The 17041-nt window shown below is 43.1% G+C and overlaps 1 protein-coding gene across 2 annotated transcripts; it reads right to left on the bottom strand.

Annotated features, from left to right (window-relative positions):
* Nucleotides 1-1575: 1575 nt before the first annotated feature.
* On the bottom strand, nt 1576-13545 carry mag (myelin associated glycoprotein). 2 transcript variants are annotated; one of them, XM_041941593.1, is made up of 10 exons: nt 13500-13545; nt 13041-13409; nt 12133-12429; nt 10783-11040; nt 9260-9520; nt 8668-8973; nt 5152-5251; nt 4437-4533; nt 4111-4164; nt 1576-3436 (listed from the first exon to the last, which is right to left on the bottom strand). In XM_041941593.1, exons 1-10 carry the CDS (start codon nt 13543-13545, stop codon nt 3278-3280), a joined length of 1947 nt encoding a protein of 648 aa, XP_041797527.1. In that variant the 3' UTR covers nt 1576-3277. The 2 variants fall into 2 exon arrangements, with proteins under 2 accessions (XP_041797527.1, XP_041797528.1); XM_041941594.1 differs by lacking the exon at nt 4111-4164.
* Nucleotides 13546-17041: the final 3496 nt, after the last annotated feature.

Raw genomic sequence — 17041 nt, 5'->3', positions numbered from 1 at the left:
GCCAGCATATCTGGAAACCTCGATCATTAACTTGACAGAACAGTGTCTTAATAAAAGGTTAATGTCAGTAAGAATTGCCGGTTTACATGCACAGGGACCCCCCCAGTCGTGGCTTTTCATATTCATTGCCGTACATTTCGTAGACCTGCTTTTTTCTTTTTAAATCTACAGTATTTAATTCTGACTTTTTCAGTCAAATTTAACACGAAGTTGGATCATTTGTTTGCATTAACTTCACACATGACTTGAGGCAGAATAAGACAAAGGAGTTCTGTCTAGAGATGTTATGCCAGTGAGGAGATAAAGGAAGGTGCTTGTACGTTACGTGACAACTGAAATAGTGACTGGTGCCGTCGCTCAGCTGCAGGTAAGAGATTATAGCAATGCATGACTTTGTGAAACATTACTTCTTCCACAGCTCGCACACTCAGACCTGCACAGTGAAGCATGATGGGTATGTCAGAAAAATGATCCGCTGCATCACATCATTATTACCTTTCTTAGCCCTGTGTCAGAGGCAACCTGAAGCTTCATCAACAGTTTATTCACATGATGTTTTGGCAGACAGTCTTATCTGGTTTCATGTAAACATCCTAAACTGCGGTCGTCCTCATAATGTAGTGTCGTTCTCATTATGCCATTGCTGTTGACCCATGTATGGAGTTAGCGGTTAACAGTCAGAGGCCTTTGCCTTTGCTTTTGTGCTCCTACTGATTGTAAAACCAATAAGAAACACAGAGACATGCTGCTGCCTTGATGAACTTAATCCATCATTTTAAATGAGACTGCCACAACACAGCGTTGTTTAATAACACGCGTGTTATGTGAAGCCTTAGTCAGCGCGTGTGCCAGGAGTAATTTCGATCTTCGAGAAGAGATCATCACATGTCTCTAGCTGGATTTTACTTTCCACTTGAGACTTCTGTCAACATCAGGACAGCCTGTCGAGGAGGAGACAATCAGCGGACAAAGGTGCATATTTGATGTTCAACACACAGTCAACCGCTCGCTGTTCAGTGATTTAGAAATAATTTCTTGCAGAGAAACCTGACAGAGTAATTGTTTTGCATGATTCATTTAGACTGAAAACTTGTTTAGCACTGTTAAAACAACGCAACACACAATACACCTTAATTATGCATTTGCATTTTCACTACACATTTGTACGAATGCGGCTGTTACATACATATTGTGAACAATCAGTCCCTGTTGTCTTATTTAAAATGACGGACCATGTCAGTCGGGCTGCAGCGTGTCTGTGAGTTATCTTCAGATGGAAGGTGGAAATAGTGGAGGGAAGCGGAGGAAGCACAGCGGCGGCTTCATTGGTGGGTCGTGGCTCTGTGTATAAAAGGGGATCTCACTGACTTACGGGCATAAAGATCAGATATTCATCATGGGCAGCACAGCTCGGCCTGTGAAGACAGTTGTATAATGTCCTCCTGTCACACGGCTCTGTAAAGTCTGAGATACCTCAGCCTGAGCTTGGACACCAAAATTTACACATAAAACAGAAAAAAAAAAAAAAAAAAAAAAAGTGAGTTAAGTTTGAGAGGCACAAAAAGATGCTGTGTGTTGCATTGTGGGTAATGTAGGATCCATTGGGTTTTGAGCTCTGGGCTAAAAGTCAGGATATCTCGGCCTCTGCCGCTCTGATTTTGACTACTCTTTGTTTAATTCTGCCTCTTGGGAGTCAGTTCAATGGAAGTGCGCTACTAATTTCCCTTTCAGTGGTTAATACTGAGGACAGATTAACACGGCTGGTATTATACTTTAAATCAACCGCAATCACAGTCAATGACAAGGTTACTCCCCGCATGTAAACGTTAGACCTCGTTAGAGGTTGTTACTGTTTACTAAGCTCATATTAAGACAGTGTTCAGTCAAAAATATTTGAATGATGTGTTTTTACTTCCCACACTGGCTTTTATCATTTACCTATATGTGTGCCTGCTGGCGTAACAGTCATGCAGGGTATTTACTGTACATACCGGCATCCCTTTTCCTATCAATATACATCTGATTAATATATATTACTGACACCATCATTATCAAGTTAGACTATTAGTACCTTTGATATTACATCACAGGTTCATCAAATGTCTTTGAATAGCACAACCAACTGGCTAGTCAGCATCACTTCTTGTCATTCAAACATCTGACGCAACCCTGTGAGAATAAAGCATCGACTCCTGGAGTGAAGAGATGCTCGAACGTCCCAAAGACCCCAGTGATCAGTGTCCTGTGATCTTTCAGCACGATTTGAACACACACACGCGCACACACACGCACACATACATTGTCTGAAAGAGATAACACTTTGGCCGCTCGCTCGCAAGTATGTTGTGCTTTTCGGTCTGTGTTTTCCAGATCAATCAGAGAGCCAGAAGCCACGCTTTAGGGAGGGGGTGAGACAGACTTTTTGCGTCGGCCACAGTGCAGGAAATTCCCATAAATCTCACATTCTACTGTTAACTGGAAAATGCTGGAAAGGAGCTGTGACGTTTCTCAGAGCAGAACAGTGCGCCACCTGAATTTGCAAAACCTCCTCGATCATTATCAAAGGCGACGGGGACTTTCGTTTCATTTATTACGAGAGGCTTCCGAGTCACAGCTCACATCAAATGCAATTACGTGGAAACAAGGTGCTGAGATGCGTTTCCGTCTCCCGGCCTCAGTTGGTTATCTTCTCGGGATGGAATTAACCAAAGGAAAGAGAGGAGAGGTTTGCCCTCAGCTGATAGACACACATAAATATAACAGAACAAAAAGCGCAGTTACTCCTTGCCCTGATGCTTCGACTGGCAGCAGACACAGTGACAGTTACAAGACACACATGAAGAGCGAAGAGTGAGACGGACGCGAGCTCTCAGACGTCTGCATCGACAACCACTATGAAAGCAAAAAAAAAAAAATCATGGTCGCTGGTTAACACTGCATGTTTTGGAGCTCATGTACTACAACCGAGGCTAGAAATTTAAATCAATTCTTTTACATTGTCCAGTGGGTCGTGCTCTGACCCCAAAAAGTACCAGTTGTCCCAAATGATGGCTTGTGAAGGGGTGTCCCATGGAGGAGGGGCAGCATGTGGGGGAGTACTGGCATCGAGTGGTACACTACATGTGACAAATCTGAGGAAATGAGAAACAGGGAGTCATCATATGCAGGGTGAAATCCGGTGGAGGATGGAGGGTTGTTACACAGTTCATGGGGGAGAAGATGTGTCGGGGTCGCCACTGCGTCTCGCATAGCAGAGGGATCAGGGAAGGATCGCGATTCATTTGGCTTTGATTTCCGTGTAGTTGCTGCCGTCATCCCCCCTCCCTGAGGCCCCCTCCCTGGACCTGGCCCCGATAAACTCCAGAGCAGCGTAATTCAGCTCCTGCCTCTCCAGTCCTGCCATAGAGCCCACAGGTTGATAATCCCCGTCTTCTCCCTGCGGACAGAAGGACCGATCAGCGGCACAGATCGCTGGCGAGGTGCCGGGGACACCTCAGACGACAGAAAGAGTGCGACAGATGTTAGCGGTTACTGGTCGACAACTGACAAGGAGGTTGAGATGTTTCCTGTTAGTCTGGCAGTTTGTGTTAGCAATGAGGCAGCCATGCGGAAGGCAGTGTCGGAAACAAACGGCAGTGTACAGGACACAGAAGCTGATATGCGAGGAGATGCATCTGTCGCTGCAACCTGGAATCACACCAAAGCGTGTAACAGACTCGCCGGCCCACTGTGTCAGTGTCACGTTTTGCATCGCCTGGGCGTGAAAAGAACACGTTCCGCGGTCAAGTTAGCGATAATAAACATGCAACATCTGGTTTCAAGATAAAGCTTTTCAGGTGAGGGCCGCAGTTTTGTTCATGGTTCGCCATCGACACTGACTGCTGGCCTCCTGTGTGGAAATCCTGTACTACATTTATTTATTTACATTATCGCCTCCTGCTGGTGCTGCACCTTTATACGCGCACTTACTTTTCACGCCTCGTTGAGGCAAAACGTGACACTGGCACACTGCCCTCTGGTGGACTGGTGGGTCTATTACACGATTTGGCTTGAGACTTGGCTGGTCGCTGAGGCTTGTGTTTTTAATGGGGATTTGTTTAGGAACCTTACCGTAGTCTCCTCTAGAATGGAGTTAAACTTTGAGCCCAACAGCTCTGTCTTAAGCTGTGCAAGAGTTAGGGGAGAGAAAAACAGACAGAAAAACGCAGAGAAGCGATGAAAGCAAGAGAAAACAGTGTTTGGAAAGGTCATGGTTGGAGCTACTGGACTGCTGCTTGGAGAGATTCCTTCTAGTACCTCGTTTTCAGAGGTCAAACTGGGCTCTCATGATTTACAACTTGTTGCATTACACAGAACTATAACCCCAAACAATGTGAGAATGGTCATCCAACCCATCCTCCATCATAATCATAATCATTGACATCAGCATGTCTCACCACTTTCTTCCTCAGATTTTGTTTGTCCTTCTTGACTGCGCTGTAGTACAAAGCTGGGTTCTCCAGGACCACGTCCTGCCTAGGGTTGCCATTCTCTCTGGGGGACGGAGTCACATAATCAGACTCGGTCTCGACTGCCACTAACGCAGGGTGACACGCCAAGCCTGGGCATCCATTTTAAAACAACAAGCTCTGTGAGGTTATGTCGGAGGCCAACTGTGGCTGTGAGTGACGTGGTTATTTCATGGGTTTAGTCGCTGAGCTCACACCCACTTCAGGGGTGATGTGCCAGAGAAAGCTTGCAAATTTAGGGGTCCAAATATGCCTTGAGGCTAAAACAAAGCACCTTGGTTAAGAAGGCTACCTGGGTTGTATTTAGCATAGCGAGGATACGGAAGCGGTGTCAGAGCAGGGAATTGTGCCTGCAAAATATAAGGTTAGTCCAGCTTTCTAACCCACTCCACAAGGCAGCCAATGTGGATCTCCACGGATTTCAACTTGCCCTGGCAAATAAACTGAAATTGCTCTGGAGAAATGATTCTCACGTCCACATCAATCCCACATTCACTCATATCCTGTACAATGTGAATCAGTGTGTTTTAGAATGGATGACAAGGCTTAAGTGTTTCCTTGGATTTCAGAAAATTGCTTCGTGAGGAAAATGACTACTTCTGCCTCGCATCGGCCTCTCCATTAGTTTGTCGTTTATACTCACTTCTTGTTGTTGTGGCCAACGTATCTCACTGCTGCAATGATGAAGGCTATGACCGCCACTCCTCCAATGGTGCCGACTATAACCGCCATCATGTACTTCTCTGAAAAAAAGAGGCGATCACAAGTAAAAAAGAGGGCATTTTTAATCATTGGTGAACAAATTGAACTAAGCGCAGAAAAACGGTGCCCAACAAGATGCTATACAACGACAACAAGAGCATAGAGACGAGCTTAAACCTCTGTTACGTAGACCACCAAAAATGAAGGGATTGCTCACTTCATCACGGTATAGTTGCATCAATTTAGGGGAAGAAGCTGTTTGCTTGGCCAGTGAGGAGTCAATACACAGGAGGAGGAAAACATCTGTTCATGACGTCATCCATCATGTACGTTTATGACGTTGACAGAATTTGAAGTAAAAAGCTGACATTAATCTATTTTTGTATTTGTCATGATCCCAAGGATCCCACAAAGAGGCAAAAACCCACAATGTGTTATTGGGGTTTCAGAGCAATCCCACAAGAGCAAGAGACCCAGGTCGTCAGGCATCCCATCCAGGACTTTGGCCCCCCCAAGAAAAAGCAGGTATTTATATACCTGTATATCATACATTAGCGTGTGGAATACCATGTTTTTATTGTGGGGTGAAAGTCCGGAAGAATTGTCTGATAATATGGTCTACGTGCACCCTCTGCTGGTGACCCACTCGACCGGTTTTGAGTTGTGTGTACAGCAACTGGCTAGCTTGGTTTAAGTATTAGCATTCGTATTTCTCCATGGAAATGGGCTTCGTTAACCAACCAGAGACGCTCACATGACGAGGACGACGCCTCAACAGATGGAGCCACACTACAAGAATCAGCTGCTGCTAGCGGCGTTTTAGATTCCAGTAATGAAACAGGAACTTGCGTTGGTGATAGAAACAGCTGCAGGGACAACTGCAGCCACCACAGTGCCACCTCCCACCACTACCTCTCCCCTCTCCTCCACCACCAACAATAACCTGGGCCTGGGTCGCCATTTTCACCACCAACAGCTCCCTCATAGCCTAATGGCAGTTGTGTATCTTTTAGCAATTAAATGAATTAAACAGTGTAATTTCTCAGTTCTCGGGGGAGAAACTTTGCCAGTGCATCTTTCAAGAGTCAAATAATAATAATAATAATAATAATCTTTTTTTGTATAGCACCTTTCATACAAGAAATGCAGTTCATAGCAAAGAGCTTCACATAAAAAAGACAGGCTGAACATCAAACCTGGGAGAGATAATAATAGTAAAAATAAGACCTTTTTCAGGGTGTGATTGCCGATACTGAGTAATAGATATGTGTGGGAGTAGAATAAAATGTCCCCTGAGCTGCACGCTGTCATAGTCTTGCTCATTTGATGTATAGTGCTGTTTATGGTGCTGATGCAACTGTCACGATGTGGCTGTTTTAGTGGCTTTGCTAAGTAAATGAGCACATCATTTCATGGCGGTCTTTTAACATGTACACCCACGTAACATTGAACTATTCAATGTAAATCCATTACAAAGTCCAAAAAAAGACTCTGATGCACAAAATTGTAATCATTCTTGTTGCCGGTGTAACATAACAGTGGCTTTTTTCTGCACAATGTCAAGTTGTGCATTTGGTGTACATGTTCTGTTGGTCTGTACCTCAAAGTTAAAATCAAACTCATGGTCCTCTTTCCTATTGACGGCACTCCTCAACAAACATTTAATTTCTGTCACGGCTCAATAACCGTCTGAAACAGCTGGACTCTGTAGTTTTTAGCAATCGCTACTCAAACACGAGGAAAAGTTGCATTTGTCGTTGTCATTTTCTGCTGCTGATCAAAACACATTTAATTTACAGCAGCAGAACAGCGTGTACAAGATGGCCTGGAAAAAAACTGCAGTGCCCACATTAATGAAGGAAGACGTCATCCAACGCAGCGTTGTGGGTGACTCACCGTCACCCTGATGAACAGTTAGATAGTCAGACAGGTTCACTAACCCTCTGACACCTAAACATCCACTGACTGGCCATTTACCATCCATTAATGCACAGCTTTTAACATGTACATTCATCATTCACTGTCAGAGTCAATATAAATACCTACACATTGTAAATGTCATTGTATATATGGTTCACTACCGCATCATTTCTTGTATATATTGTTTATTTGATTTTTTGCACTACTAAACTTACTGTTCACTCTTTTGTTTCTTTGTCTTTTTGTACTCGTTTGTCATGTTTTTCTATGTAAGTACATTGAGTGCAATGTTCAAACCGGAGTCAAATTCCTTGTATGTGCACAGACACTTGGCCATGAGGCAGATTCTCATTCTGAATCTGATTCTGGTGTGTTTCTAATAGTTTTTAGACGAAAATGGATGTCAATAAAAGTGCCTTGAATACATACATGAATGTTCCATTAATACTCGACACTGTTTGATACAGTTTAAAATTCTACATAGGTTACACTACTCTAAGACCAAGTTGCATAAAATTTTCCCAGATGTGTCACCAATGTGTGAGAAATGTGAGTGTGCTGAGGCTACCTTATCACACAGTTATGCCCTATGCCATAAACTACAAAAATATTGAGGGGATATATTTAATTTCTTGTCCAAGATTCTGGATATCCAAATTATTCCTGACCTTGTATTGATCATTTTGGCGATATCTGATGAGCTCCTCAAGCTCAATGTAGCACAACGACGTCTCCTGTCATATGGTGTTATAACTGCCAAGAAACTGATTCTTCTGAGTTGGAAGGAAACGGAAGTACCCTCATTCAAACATTGGCTATCAGACCTGACCAACACCCTCCACTTGGAGAGAATCAGATTCATCCTAAAAGGCAAACTAAGGGTGTTTGAAAAAACTTGGGAACCGTTAATCTCTTACCTTGACTCAACTGCAGATTAAATGGACTAATAACTTGGCACTCCTGGGGGTTATGGGGTTAATCAGGGGATTGGAAGGGGGTGGGGTAGGGTACAGGCTGTGTATGTCCTGTTTTGCTGCTATTGATGTAATTTTAATTTTACTGTCGTTTTTTTTATGTTCTTTTACTACTATTATTATTTTATTATATTTCTGTAATGTATATTGTCAATAGGCCTTCCTTGTTGTTTAGATATATGTCTTGTTGTTTGTGCATGACTTTCACATATGAATATGAATGTCAGACTCTATGTCTTGTTGGAAGGAAGAAATGTTTCACAATAAACATATTTGAAAACGAAAATGGATGTCAATGGCACAGAGGAATAAGAGAGATCAGGCTTCAGCTACAGAGACAATACTTGTTAGGAGGTTAAGTTTCTTGTTGTTGACAATGAGGAAAATGTGGAATATCAATATTCTTTCAATTGTAGCATCACATCAGTTTACACACTGATAGACTGCCTTTAACACATGAGACTGCTGTTAGAAAGACGATGAAGAGGAGGCAGAAGGAGGAGGTTTTATCGAACAGATCAGTTGACAGCATCAGTTCAGGTGTATGGTTAGACTCTACTCACTCTCCTGCTGTAGCTCCAGGAGAACGCTCTCTCTCCCGTATATGTTGGAGATGCTGCAGTGGACGTTGACGGCAGGACCGTTGTCGACCCGCTCGCCTTTCTCCCGCAGCTTGATCATGCCCGTGGAGGTGTGTCCGTCCGTGTGCGTGTAGAAGTTGTACCGGCCGTCTGTTTCGTTGATGGTGACGTTCAGGTCGGGCAGGTAGAACTCGATGGTGGGTTCAGGGTTTCCTGTGGCCATGCAGACGCACTGGACACCCTCCCTCACCACTGTGCACTTTGACTCCTCCAGAAGGACCGGCGCATCTGTTAAAGGAGGCAGCAGAGTAAAGACCTTCAATAACAGGGTTGAATGTGATTCATAAAACATTTTTTTTCCTACAGTTATGATTCATATTTTAAGTGTTTTTCAAGAATAGGTTAAAAAATGCACATAAGCTCAATGGATGTGGGATATTTTCTGAAATTCTGCAAGCTGTACTTCAGAAAGTATGAACAGCAATTTAAGCTTCATTTTACTCATCTTTATTATTTTATGTCCTACTTTTTTTGCACTACTGCTGAATTAATTGCAGGACAGTGAAGCACTCACACTCGACGGTGATGTTGAGGGAGCTGCTGGCTCTTCCGTGCTCGTTCTCGGCCAGGCAGCGGTACTGTCCATCTCCCTGCGGCGTTATCTCCACGATCTCCAGCACGGACAGCTCATCAGCCGTGATGGTGCCCACCAGCTCCCCGTCCTTCAGCCAGGTGAGGGTTGGGGCCGGGCTGCCCTGGGTGCTACAGTGCAGAGCCAGTGAGGTTCCCTCTAATATGGTCATAGAGTCGTTTACCAGGGGCTCACGGGGAGGGTCTGCAAAAAAATGTAGAGCAGTTTTGGAAAATGTCTCTTCGACACTCAAACAGTTTTAAAAAACTCAAAGCTACTCGCTTTAATTTAAAGGGACAAAATTTAGTTAAATCTGCAGTTTGGCCACTAGGGGGCAGCAGAAACAAGCTGTGAGCACAACATTGGCATGTCATCACCTTTTAAGTTGATAATGCAAGCTTGTTAGCAAACAGTCGCCTCTTCACACATCCAGCAGATACAAAGCAACATTATCACTAATTTGGAGTCACGCGTCTGATCACCTGGCTAATGTAAGCTCAATATTTGCTGTCTTTTTGCTCTGTTTTTGGTCTCTACCAACTCTTGAGGAAACATAAGTCTCTTTAGCTGCTAGATGCTCCACTATGTTCACCAGCTAGTCTCCAACTGTGTCCGTCTGCTGTTTGGTGCTGAGCAGTTTGAGTACAGCAGGTTTTTGTAACTTTCTACTGAAAACAACACCACCCCAGTTCCATACTCCATGCAAATTATCAGCAGGTTTGGTGGTCACTCAGTATGCAACCTAAATCCATTTGATTTTTTTATTGAGCTATTATCAACACTATTGCAAAAAAGGGAAAGAATGTAGTTCTGGAGCTTCAGGGGGATGTTCGAAAACAGAAAGTAAAGTATTAAATCTTTAGATCCTTGTTTTATTTCTTGTGGTGAAGTTTAATTGGCAGTGGCATTCTAAGGTCACAATTTGATTGTTTCTCCTGTCTCTCGTGTTTGTACGAAGCAAAAAAATACGTTGATTTATGATACTATTATTTGTTATATGGATTTGGGACACAGCTCTGAGTTTTCCACAATATAGCCCAATACACTTGTTTATTGTTCTGCCATTGGCTCCCCGAGGCGCCGAGGCTCTGCAGTGCACATTGATTTATTGGTGAAGCAAGGATAGTTTGGAAAATACTGAGCATACTGTACAAATCAACAGCTAGTGGGATGATTTGAGGCTTTTAGATTTGCTCTGTGTTAACTGCAGCTGTTGTGAATCCAGGCTGACAACAGCCGTCAATCATGGGTGAGTATCTGATCGTCAAAACATTTTCAGTGGACTATTCCTTTATTGTTTCTGATGGGAGAATTCAAGCTAATTGTACAATCCAAACTTATTTTAAATCATCTAAACTCCCAAATGCAAATCCAGTGTAACTTGCTTTCTACTACGTTCTAATTGTGTGCAGTATGTATAATATGTGTGTTGGAACTGGGGCGCAGCTCCTGTCTCAAGGACTCACACTTGACAGCCAGGTACAGTGAAGTGTTCATGATGCCGTAGCCATTGTCCCCGACGCAGGTGTAGATTCCCTCCTGGGCAGGCGTCACATCGTCCAGGGAGAGGGAGACGTTGGACGCCGTGTCCCACAGAAGCTCCTGGTCTCCGAACATCCAGGAGATCCTGGGAGGAGGGTTACTGTCCACCTCGCAGTGCAGCATCACAGAACTGCCCTCCATCACCTCTGAGGACACATTCACCCACACAGAGCGTGGAGCGTCTGGAGGGAAAGTAAGACAATTCAGTGTCTCAGGATTCAGGTGTCTGGACAACAGTGACTGACTAGCTCTTTAAAAAGCGTGTTAGTCTTTCCTGCTGAAACAAAGCACAGTGCAGCCCATAAAAACCACAGGACAAATATGTGTTTTTGACATTTGATGCAAACCGTAGAAATTTTTGCCTTTTGTGCAACGGTGCAGAAGAACAATAATAGAGCTACATTTCCTATATGGTTAATCCAAAATGTATTTGCACACCCTCAAATGAAAGCTCAGACTCAGCCTGAGTAGTTAACTATACGGCATAATGTCCAAATACAACCCCAGTTCCAAAAAAGTTGGGACGCTGTGGAAAACCTGAATAAAATCAGAATGCAATCATTTACAAATGAACTGCATTTACCGAAAAAGATTTTGTGAAGTGTTCCTGTGCCCATGTATTAATCTCCTTTATTCACTCATGTGTTCACAAAGTGGTGAACCTCGCTCCATCCTCGCTTGAGCCTTTCCAGGATGCTCCTTTCATACCCAATCATGATACTATCACCTGTTACCAGTCAACCTGTTTACCTGTGGAAGGAACCAAACAGGTCTTTTTGGAGTGTTAAACAATTTTCCTAGTCTTTGGTTGCATTGTTTCATATTTTACACATCATCCCGACTTTTTTGGAATCAGGGTTGTACATCTGTGTTTATGCTAATTAATAAGTGTTTTAGCATTGTAACGCTGTTAACTGCCATGTTGTGTATGTGGATTTCTCATGTTTTGCAGGATGTGGGGAATATTATTCTGCAAAGATGACTGTGCTGTCAGAGTTGCCATCAACTGAAAACTAGCTTAGGTGTTATCTCCAAGCCTTTTTTGGAATTTAAATGGCGTTTGAAGCAAACACTATAGAGGATATGTCCACATTTGGGCCACCTCTGAGTCACTGCCTGGAAACCACTCAAGAGAGAAATCTGCAGGATAGGAACTCATAATTGATGCTGGGACTCTAGTGTCAGACACAACAGTCCCTTTGAGACTATAGATAGAGGTGGGAAAACATTATTATTAATACTGGCTTTATAATGTTAGGTGCTTCTTAACTTACACTTGATGTCTAGAGAGATGAGCCTCTCATAGACCAGAGTGGTGTTGGGGTAGTAGACTCTGCAGCCCAGGAGCTGCCCGTTGTGCATGGGTCTGGGCGTGAAGGTGAGGGTGCTGGAGAGCACAGCCGTGTTGCTCTCCTCCAAGTAGTCCGAGCTGAACTCCGGGTCGGGCAGGTAGTCGGTGTACATCCACTGGATCTCTGGAGTCATGTCGGGGCAGTTGTCTGGAGCGTAGCATGTCAGCTCAAGACTCTCATCACTAACAATCTCCTCTGGGACGTCAATGTTGGGTTGATCTGGTGCACAGGAACACAAAGGCATTATTGGATTTCTTTAATGAATAATAATAACAGGAACTTTATTTGCAAAGCAGAGCAAAGACACTGCGGCAATCAATAAAATATAACAGTAACTTTAAAAAATTAAAAACAATCACGTCAAATATACAGAAAAAAGGATGGAAATGAGAATGAATAAAAACATGAGAGCCATAACAGCAAGGTTACCCTTAATTAAAAGCCAGGTCACATGGAAATGTCTTTGAAATGAAATAATGATGAAATAAATAGCAAGCTTGCCATAGGTAGACAGTATGAATTCAGCTGGTTGTTAATTATTTATGGTGTTATAACTGAAAAATGGATAAACATTGTTGCTTACTTGGACTAATGAATCTTTACAGCCACTGAAGTGAAAACTCTAATGATTATTAAATTAAATTGTAATTTACGTCTTGCCAGTAGGCGATATGAGGTGGATGCCATCCTCTCCTTGGTAACATTACCAAAATGCATCGCCCCTTCTTAAAGTTAACAAATAACCAGCTGATATTCGCCATAAACTGATTTCATAACTCTGGTTTATAGGCTACAGTTTAATGTATATTCCACCCTGATCAGTGACTTACCCAAAACTTTGAGCTCAGCATAGTCTGGGAACGTGTACATGTTGGCTCCGCCGAGGTCAGCGCGAAAGTAGTATCTCCCTGAGTGCTCTGTGCCGATGTTGTTGATGAGCAGAGTGCAGTTCCTCTGGTGCAGGTCACCCAGCAGCTTGGTGCGACCCTTGTAGCTCTCGTGCACGACGTCCGTGCGCGTTTTGAAGACAACAGGAGGGAAGAGCTGAGGGTACGGCTGGCCAAAGTACCAGATGCCGTGAATGCCGCGGTACGGCCTGATGCCAGACGGATACATGAACGTGCACGGGATGACCACACAGGAGTTTGTCATGGCCGAGATGTCCCGAGGCACCCAAACGTTCCACTGGCAACTGGCATCTGAGGGAAGATGAGTTGAGTTGAGTGAAATATGAGCAGGAATATGTCTACTCTACCACCAGACAAAGAAGAGGTACAGGAAGTCATTACCATTGATGATCAACAGCAGTGGTAAGAGCAGCTCCAAACACCACATGGTCTCTGCTCAACGCTGGACCATAGACCTCTGGAACACACAACATCCTGTCAGTTATAGCACATGCATCATCGGGAGAAAATAAAAACCCTGAAATATTGTTTACAGCGTTGGTGCTGCTGCGTGACTCAGCCACTGCATCTAAGAATCACACAAATACTCCAAAAGATTCTGAGACGTATATATAGCACGGTACCCAAACCTGCCTCAAAGCACTTCACTGAGATGGGAATTAGATAGGGCTGTTAGTGCTCGCATCTTAAATTAGCAATTTGCAACCACTCCCAATTTAAAACATGTGAAGGGTTTTGAATGTGTGGCAGCATCTTTTAGCATATTTAACTTAGCTGCTTGTATTTTGAACTCAGGTTCAGTGTGATAATGGCCTATTCACCATGTGTGAATGGGTGAATGCAGACTCGTGTTGTAAAGCGCTTTGAGTGGTCGGAAGACTAGAAAAGCGCTATATAAATACAGTCCATTTACCACTTTTTTCCTCTTTTTGCATTAATCTATGTACTGCCGTCATTCTCAGTCCCATTTTGAAAACTGTTTACTAGATGGGTTTTGCGTCAAAGCAACAACAACAGTTATTCGCGGTTTGGCCCACATGTGGGGTTGTTGTGTGAAATGTGTGAAGACTTTAAAAAAAAAAAAAAAAGGAAACTCAGCTGCTTGTTAGTAGCTTTGTATAAAAACTGTGCTGCGACTCGTGACTGTGGCTTTACCTTGAAATGCTGATGGTTAGAAACAGACAGACGCTCTGCAGGACAGCTAGTCAGCGGCTCCACTAGAGGGTGCTCACTCACACCCAGACAGCTTGACAGCCTTCTTCTCTGTAAAAAAAAAACAAAACAAACGGACACGAGTGGCATCAGCACCATCAGGCCATGACATCACTCACACAGAGCCGTAGTAAGTCACACAAACTCAGCGTCAGTCAGCACCTGTTTGCTGCCTCTCAGTGGAGTCACTCATCGCGGCCGCCGTACGTAAGCCCGTCTAATGAATGACACTCACTGTTGGCCGGGCGCTGACACGACGCCAAACCCAAGTCACCACACATCATGTCACCAGAGGATTACTGATACTATCTGGCTGCACTGGGAAGAATTTAGGAGGTAAGGAGGGACCGATGACCAATGCTATTGAATTTATTGAGAAGAAGAGGCATATAAATTATTTAGCAGCACAGCATTAATTTTTGTGCCAAAATCTCACTATAAAGGGCTTTGCTCACTTGATATGCTTATTAAATGAGATATTCTTCTTGAGTGTGGGTGGTTTTTGTTGGTTTTCTCTTCTTTTCTTGTTCTGTTTTTATAGTTTAGTATATCAGCTCTTGGTTTTTGATCAAAATCTTATCAGTCTTATCAGTGTCAGGCAGGCTAGTGACCTTACTTTCAAGTTGAAAGTAAGGTTGAAAGTTTCAACTTCCATTAAACAGTGACATAAACACCACTAATAGCCAAAATACTTTAATGTCTCTATGTAAATATAATTATTCATGTTATGTTGAGGCACTTTGATATCGCTGTCCTTCTCACAGCTGTGTGTGACAGGTGTAACGATGAGTGACGTCTAAATGTGCGGTCGGCCCCCTGCTGTGGGAGGAGGGCGCCAAGGTCAACTGTCCCTTTACGTCTGGGATCTTAAAATTAGCTACTGAATGAATTGAAACTCAGGAAGCCTAACCTGTACATGTATTTCCCTTGATTTGAACGAAAGTAGACTTGACGGAGACTTCGAGATAAATCTTCCATAGTTAGCTTCAGCAGGTTGTTAATTAACTTTTATTTGAAAACAACCAGAAGCAGCAACAGAATATTAAAGTGATGCATAAACACAGCATGATGGTAGTGCTGCTTCAGCATTAAAGGCTGAGTTTAGTGGCTTTACATAGTCGTCACAGACTAATTTCTGTTACACAAGGCGAACTCTAAAAAGAAAACTGATAGCACCTCTTATGGAGTCACTCAGAAAAGCAATCTTCACACCATGTCTGCCCCTACTTCACCCCTATTTGCTGATAAGTGACAAGACACATTCAGAATTTTTGAAATAAATTACATCCAGTGATGGTAATAATAATAATGAGATTCTGGATCTGCGCCTCTCCAGTCCTGTGCTCCCTCTGACTGATAACTAATTTGTTTACGCATATGAATGATACCTCCCAACATTACCCTCTATCCCGACAACCTGCTTCAACACTGCACGCACTAACGTGTCTGGGTTGTTAATTTACATGTTTGAGATGCAATGATTTCTGCTGTGGTGACAATTTAACGTATGCACGCTAGCGACTGAATGAAATCACAACACTCTGCCCAGCCTGCAACAGGCAACGATGCAACATCTATATAAACTCATCAGTGTGACATAATGTCATTGCTTAATCCATCATTTTTGAGTGTTTGGTTTATATTTCTATTTTCATCATACTAACTGAGCTTTTGCTTTTAACTTCACATGTGTCTTAAGAAATCTGAAACTATTTAAATGCAATATAAACAAATTGTGTACTATTGTCATGATGAGTACGACTTGTGCAGTGTATGTAGAATGAATATATGCAGTATGAGTAGAAGCTGAGGATTTATCCGCATGCTGCAGCAGCCGGTGTGTGCAGATGGCAGGCCTAAGAGTGGATTGGGTTCTAGAGCTTCGTGATTAACACATCACAACATCCCCCAGAGAATCCATGACCAATATTAGCCTTGTTGACGGAGAAAAGCGGAAAATGATGTTGACACTGGATGAGGCCGCGGATTTGTCCTGCTGCTCATCATGCAGTCCTAAGTCATATATATATATTTGATTAATTAAAGGACATTTACTTGGTTATTAACCACCTTCTGCTTTCCCATTTGCCAAAAGTGAAAGAACTACTTTTTTTTTGGCCACTTGGGGGCATCAGAAACAAGTTGTCAGGATCATCTTTTAAGATGATATGATGGACTATAGCAAACAGCTGCTATTTATACAACACCATGATTCATCTGGAGTCATGTTTTTGTCCACCTGCCTGAACGTGAGCCCAATAATCACTCTCTTTTGGCTCTCTTTTTGGTCTCTACCAGTCTTGGAACCAATCGGCTATCATCTGACGATGATTTAGCCTCAGTGGGGCAGCGGCCAATGTTTTGGGGCTTCAGGTATAGCCAGCAGATAAAGGGTAATGGATATGTGGGCCAAGACTTCCTCCTCCATGCACTGGTCATTGTTTCAGTCCAATTAGCAACTTAAGGTGCAAAGACAACAATTTGGTTTATCTCTAAAAATATATTTGCATATGAATGCACATAATAAAAAAAAAAATGCATGCAACCAAAGGCCACCCAAATGTTTTTGGTCAATACTACTCACACTAAGAACAAACTACAAAAGGAAACCAGCAAAATCCTGCCCCTTGCCTGCAGATTCTGCATTATTCTGTTTATATGGAGGAGGTCTCTACCAAATCCTGAGGGAAATATCTGGTTATTTAGCTACT

Source organism: Chelmon rostratus, chromosome 8, assembly GCF_017976325.1.
Source record: "Chelmon rostratus isolate fCheRos1 chromosome 8, fCheRos1.pri, whole genome shotgun sequence".
In the NCBI taxonomy this organism is placed as follows: Eukaryota; Metazoa; Chordata; class Actinopteri; order Chaetodontiformes; family Chaetodontidae; genus Chelmon; species Chelmon rostratus.
This window is presented reverse-complemented; position numbering and strand designations above follow the sequence as displayed.

Excerpts from the sequence above, each read along its gene's own strand:
- mag (XM_041941593.1), bottom strand. The coding sequence starts at position 13,545 with ATGTGGTGTTTGGAGCTGCTCTTACCACTGCTGTTGATCATCAATG. Across the intron at positions 13,410-13,499 it reads ACTGCTGTTGATCATCAATG|ATGCCAGTTGCCAGTGGAAC; the intron begins GTAATGACTTCC and ends ATCTTCCCTCAG. Across the intron at positions 12,430-13,040 it reads TGCTGAGCTCAAAGTTTTGG|ATCAACCCAACATTGACGTC; the intron begins GTAAGTCACTGA and ends CCTGTGCACCAG.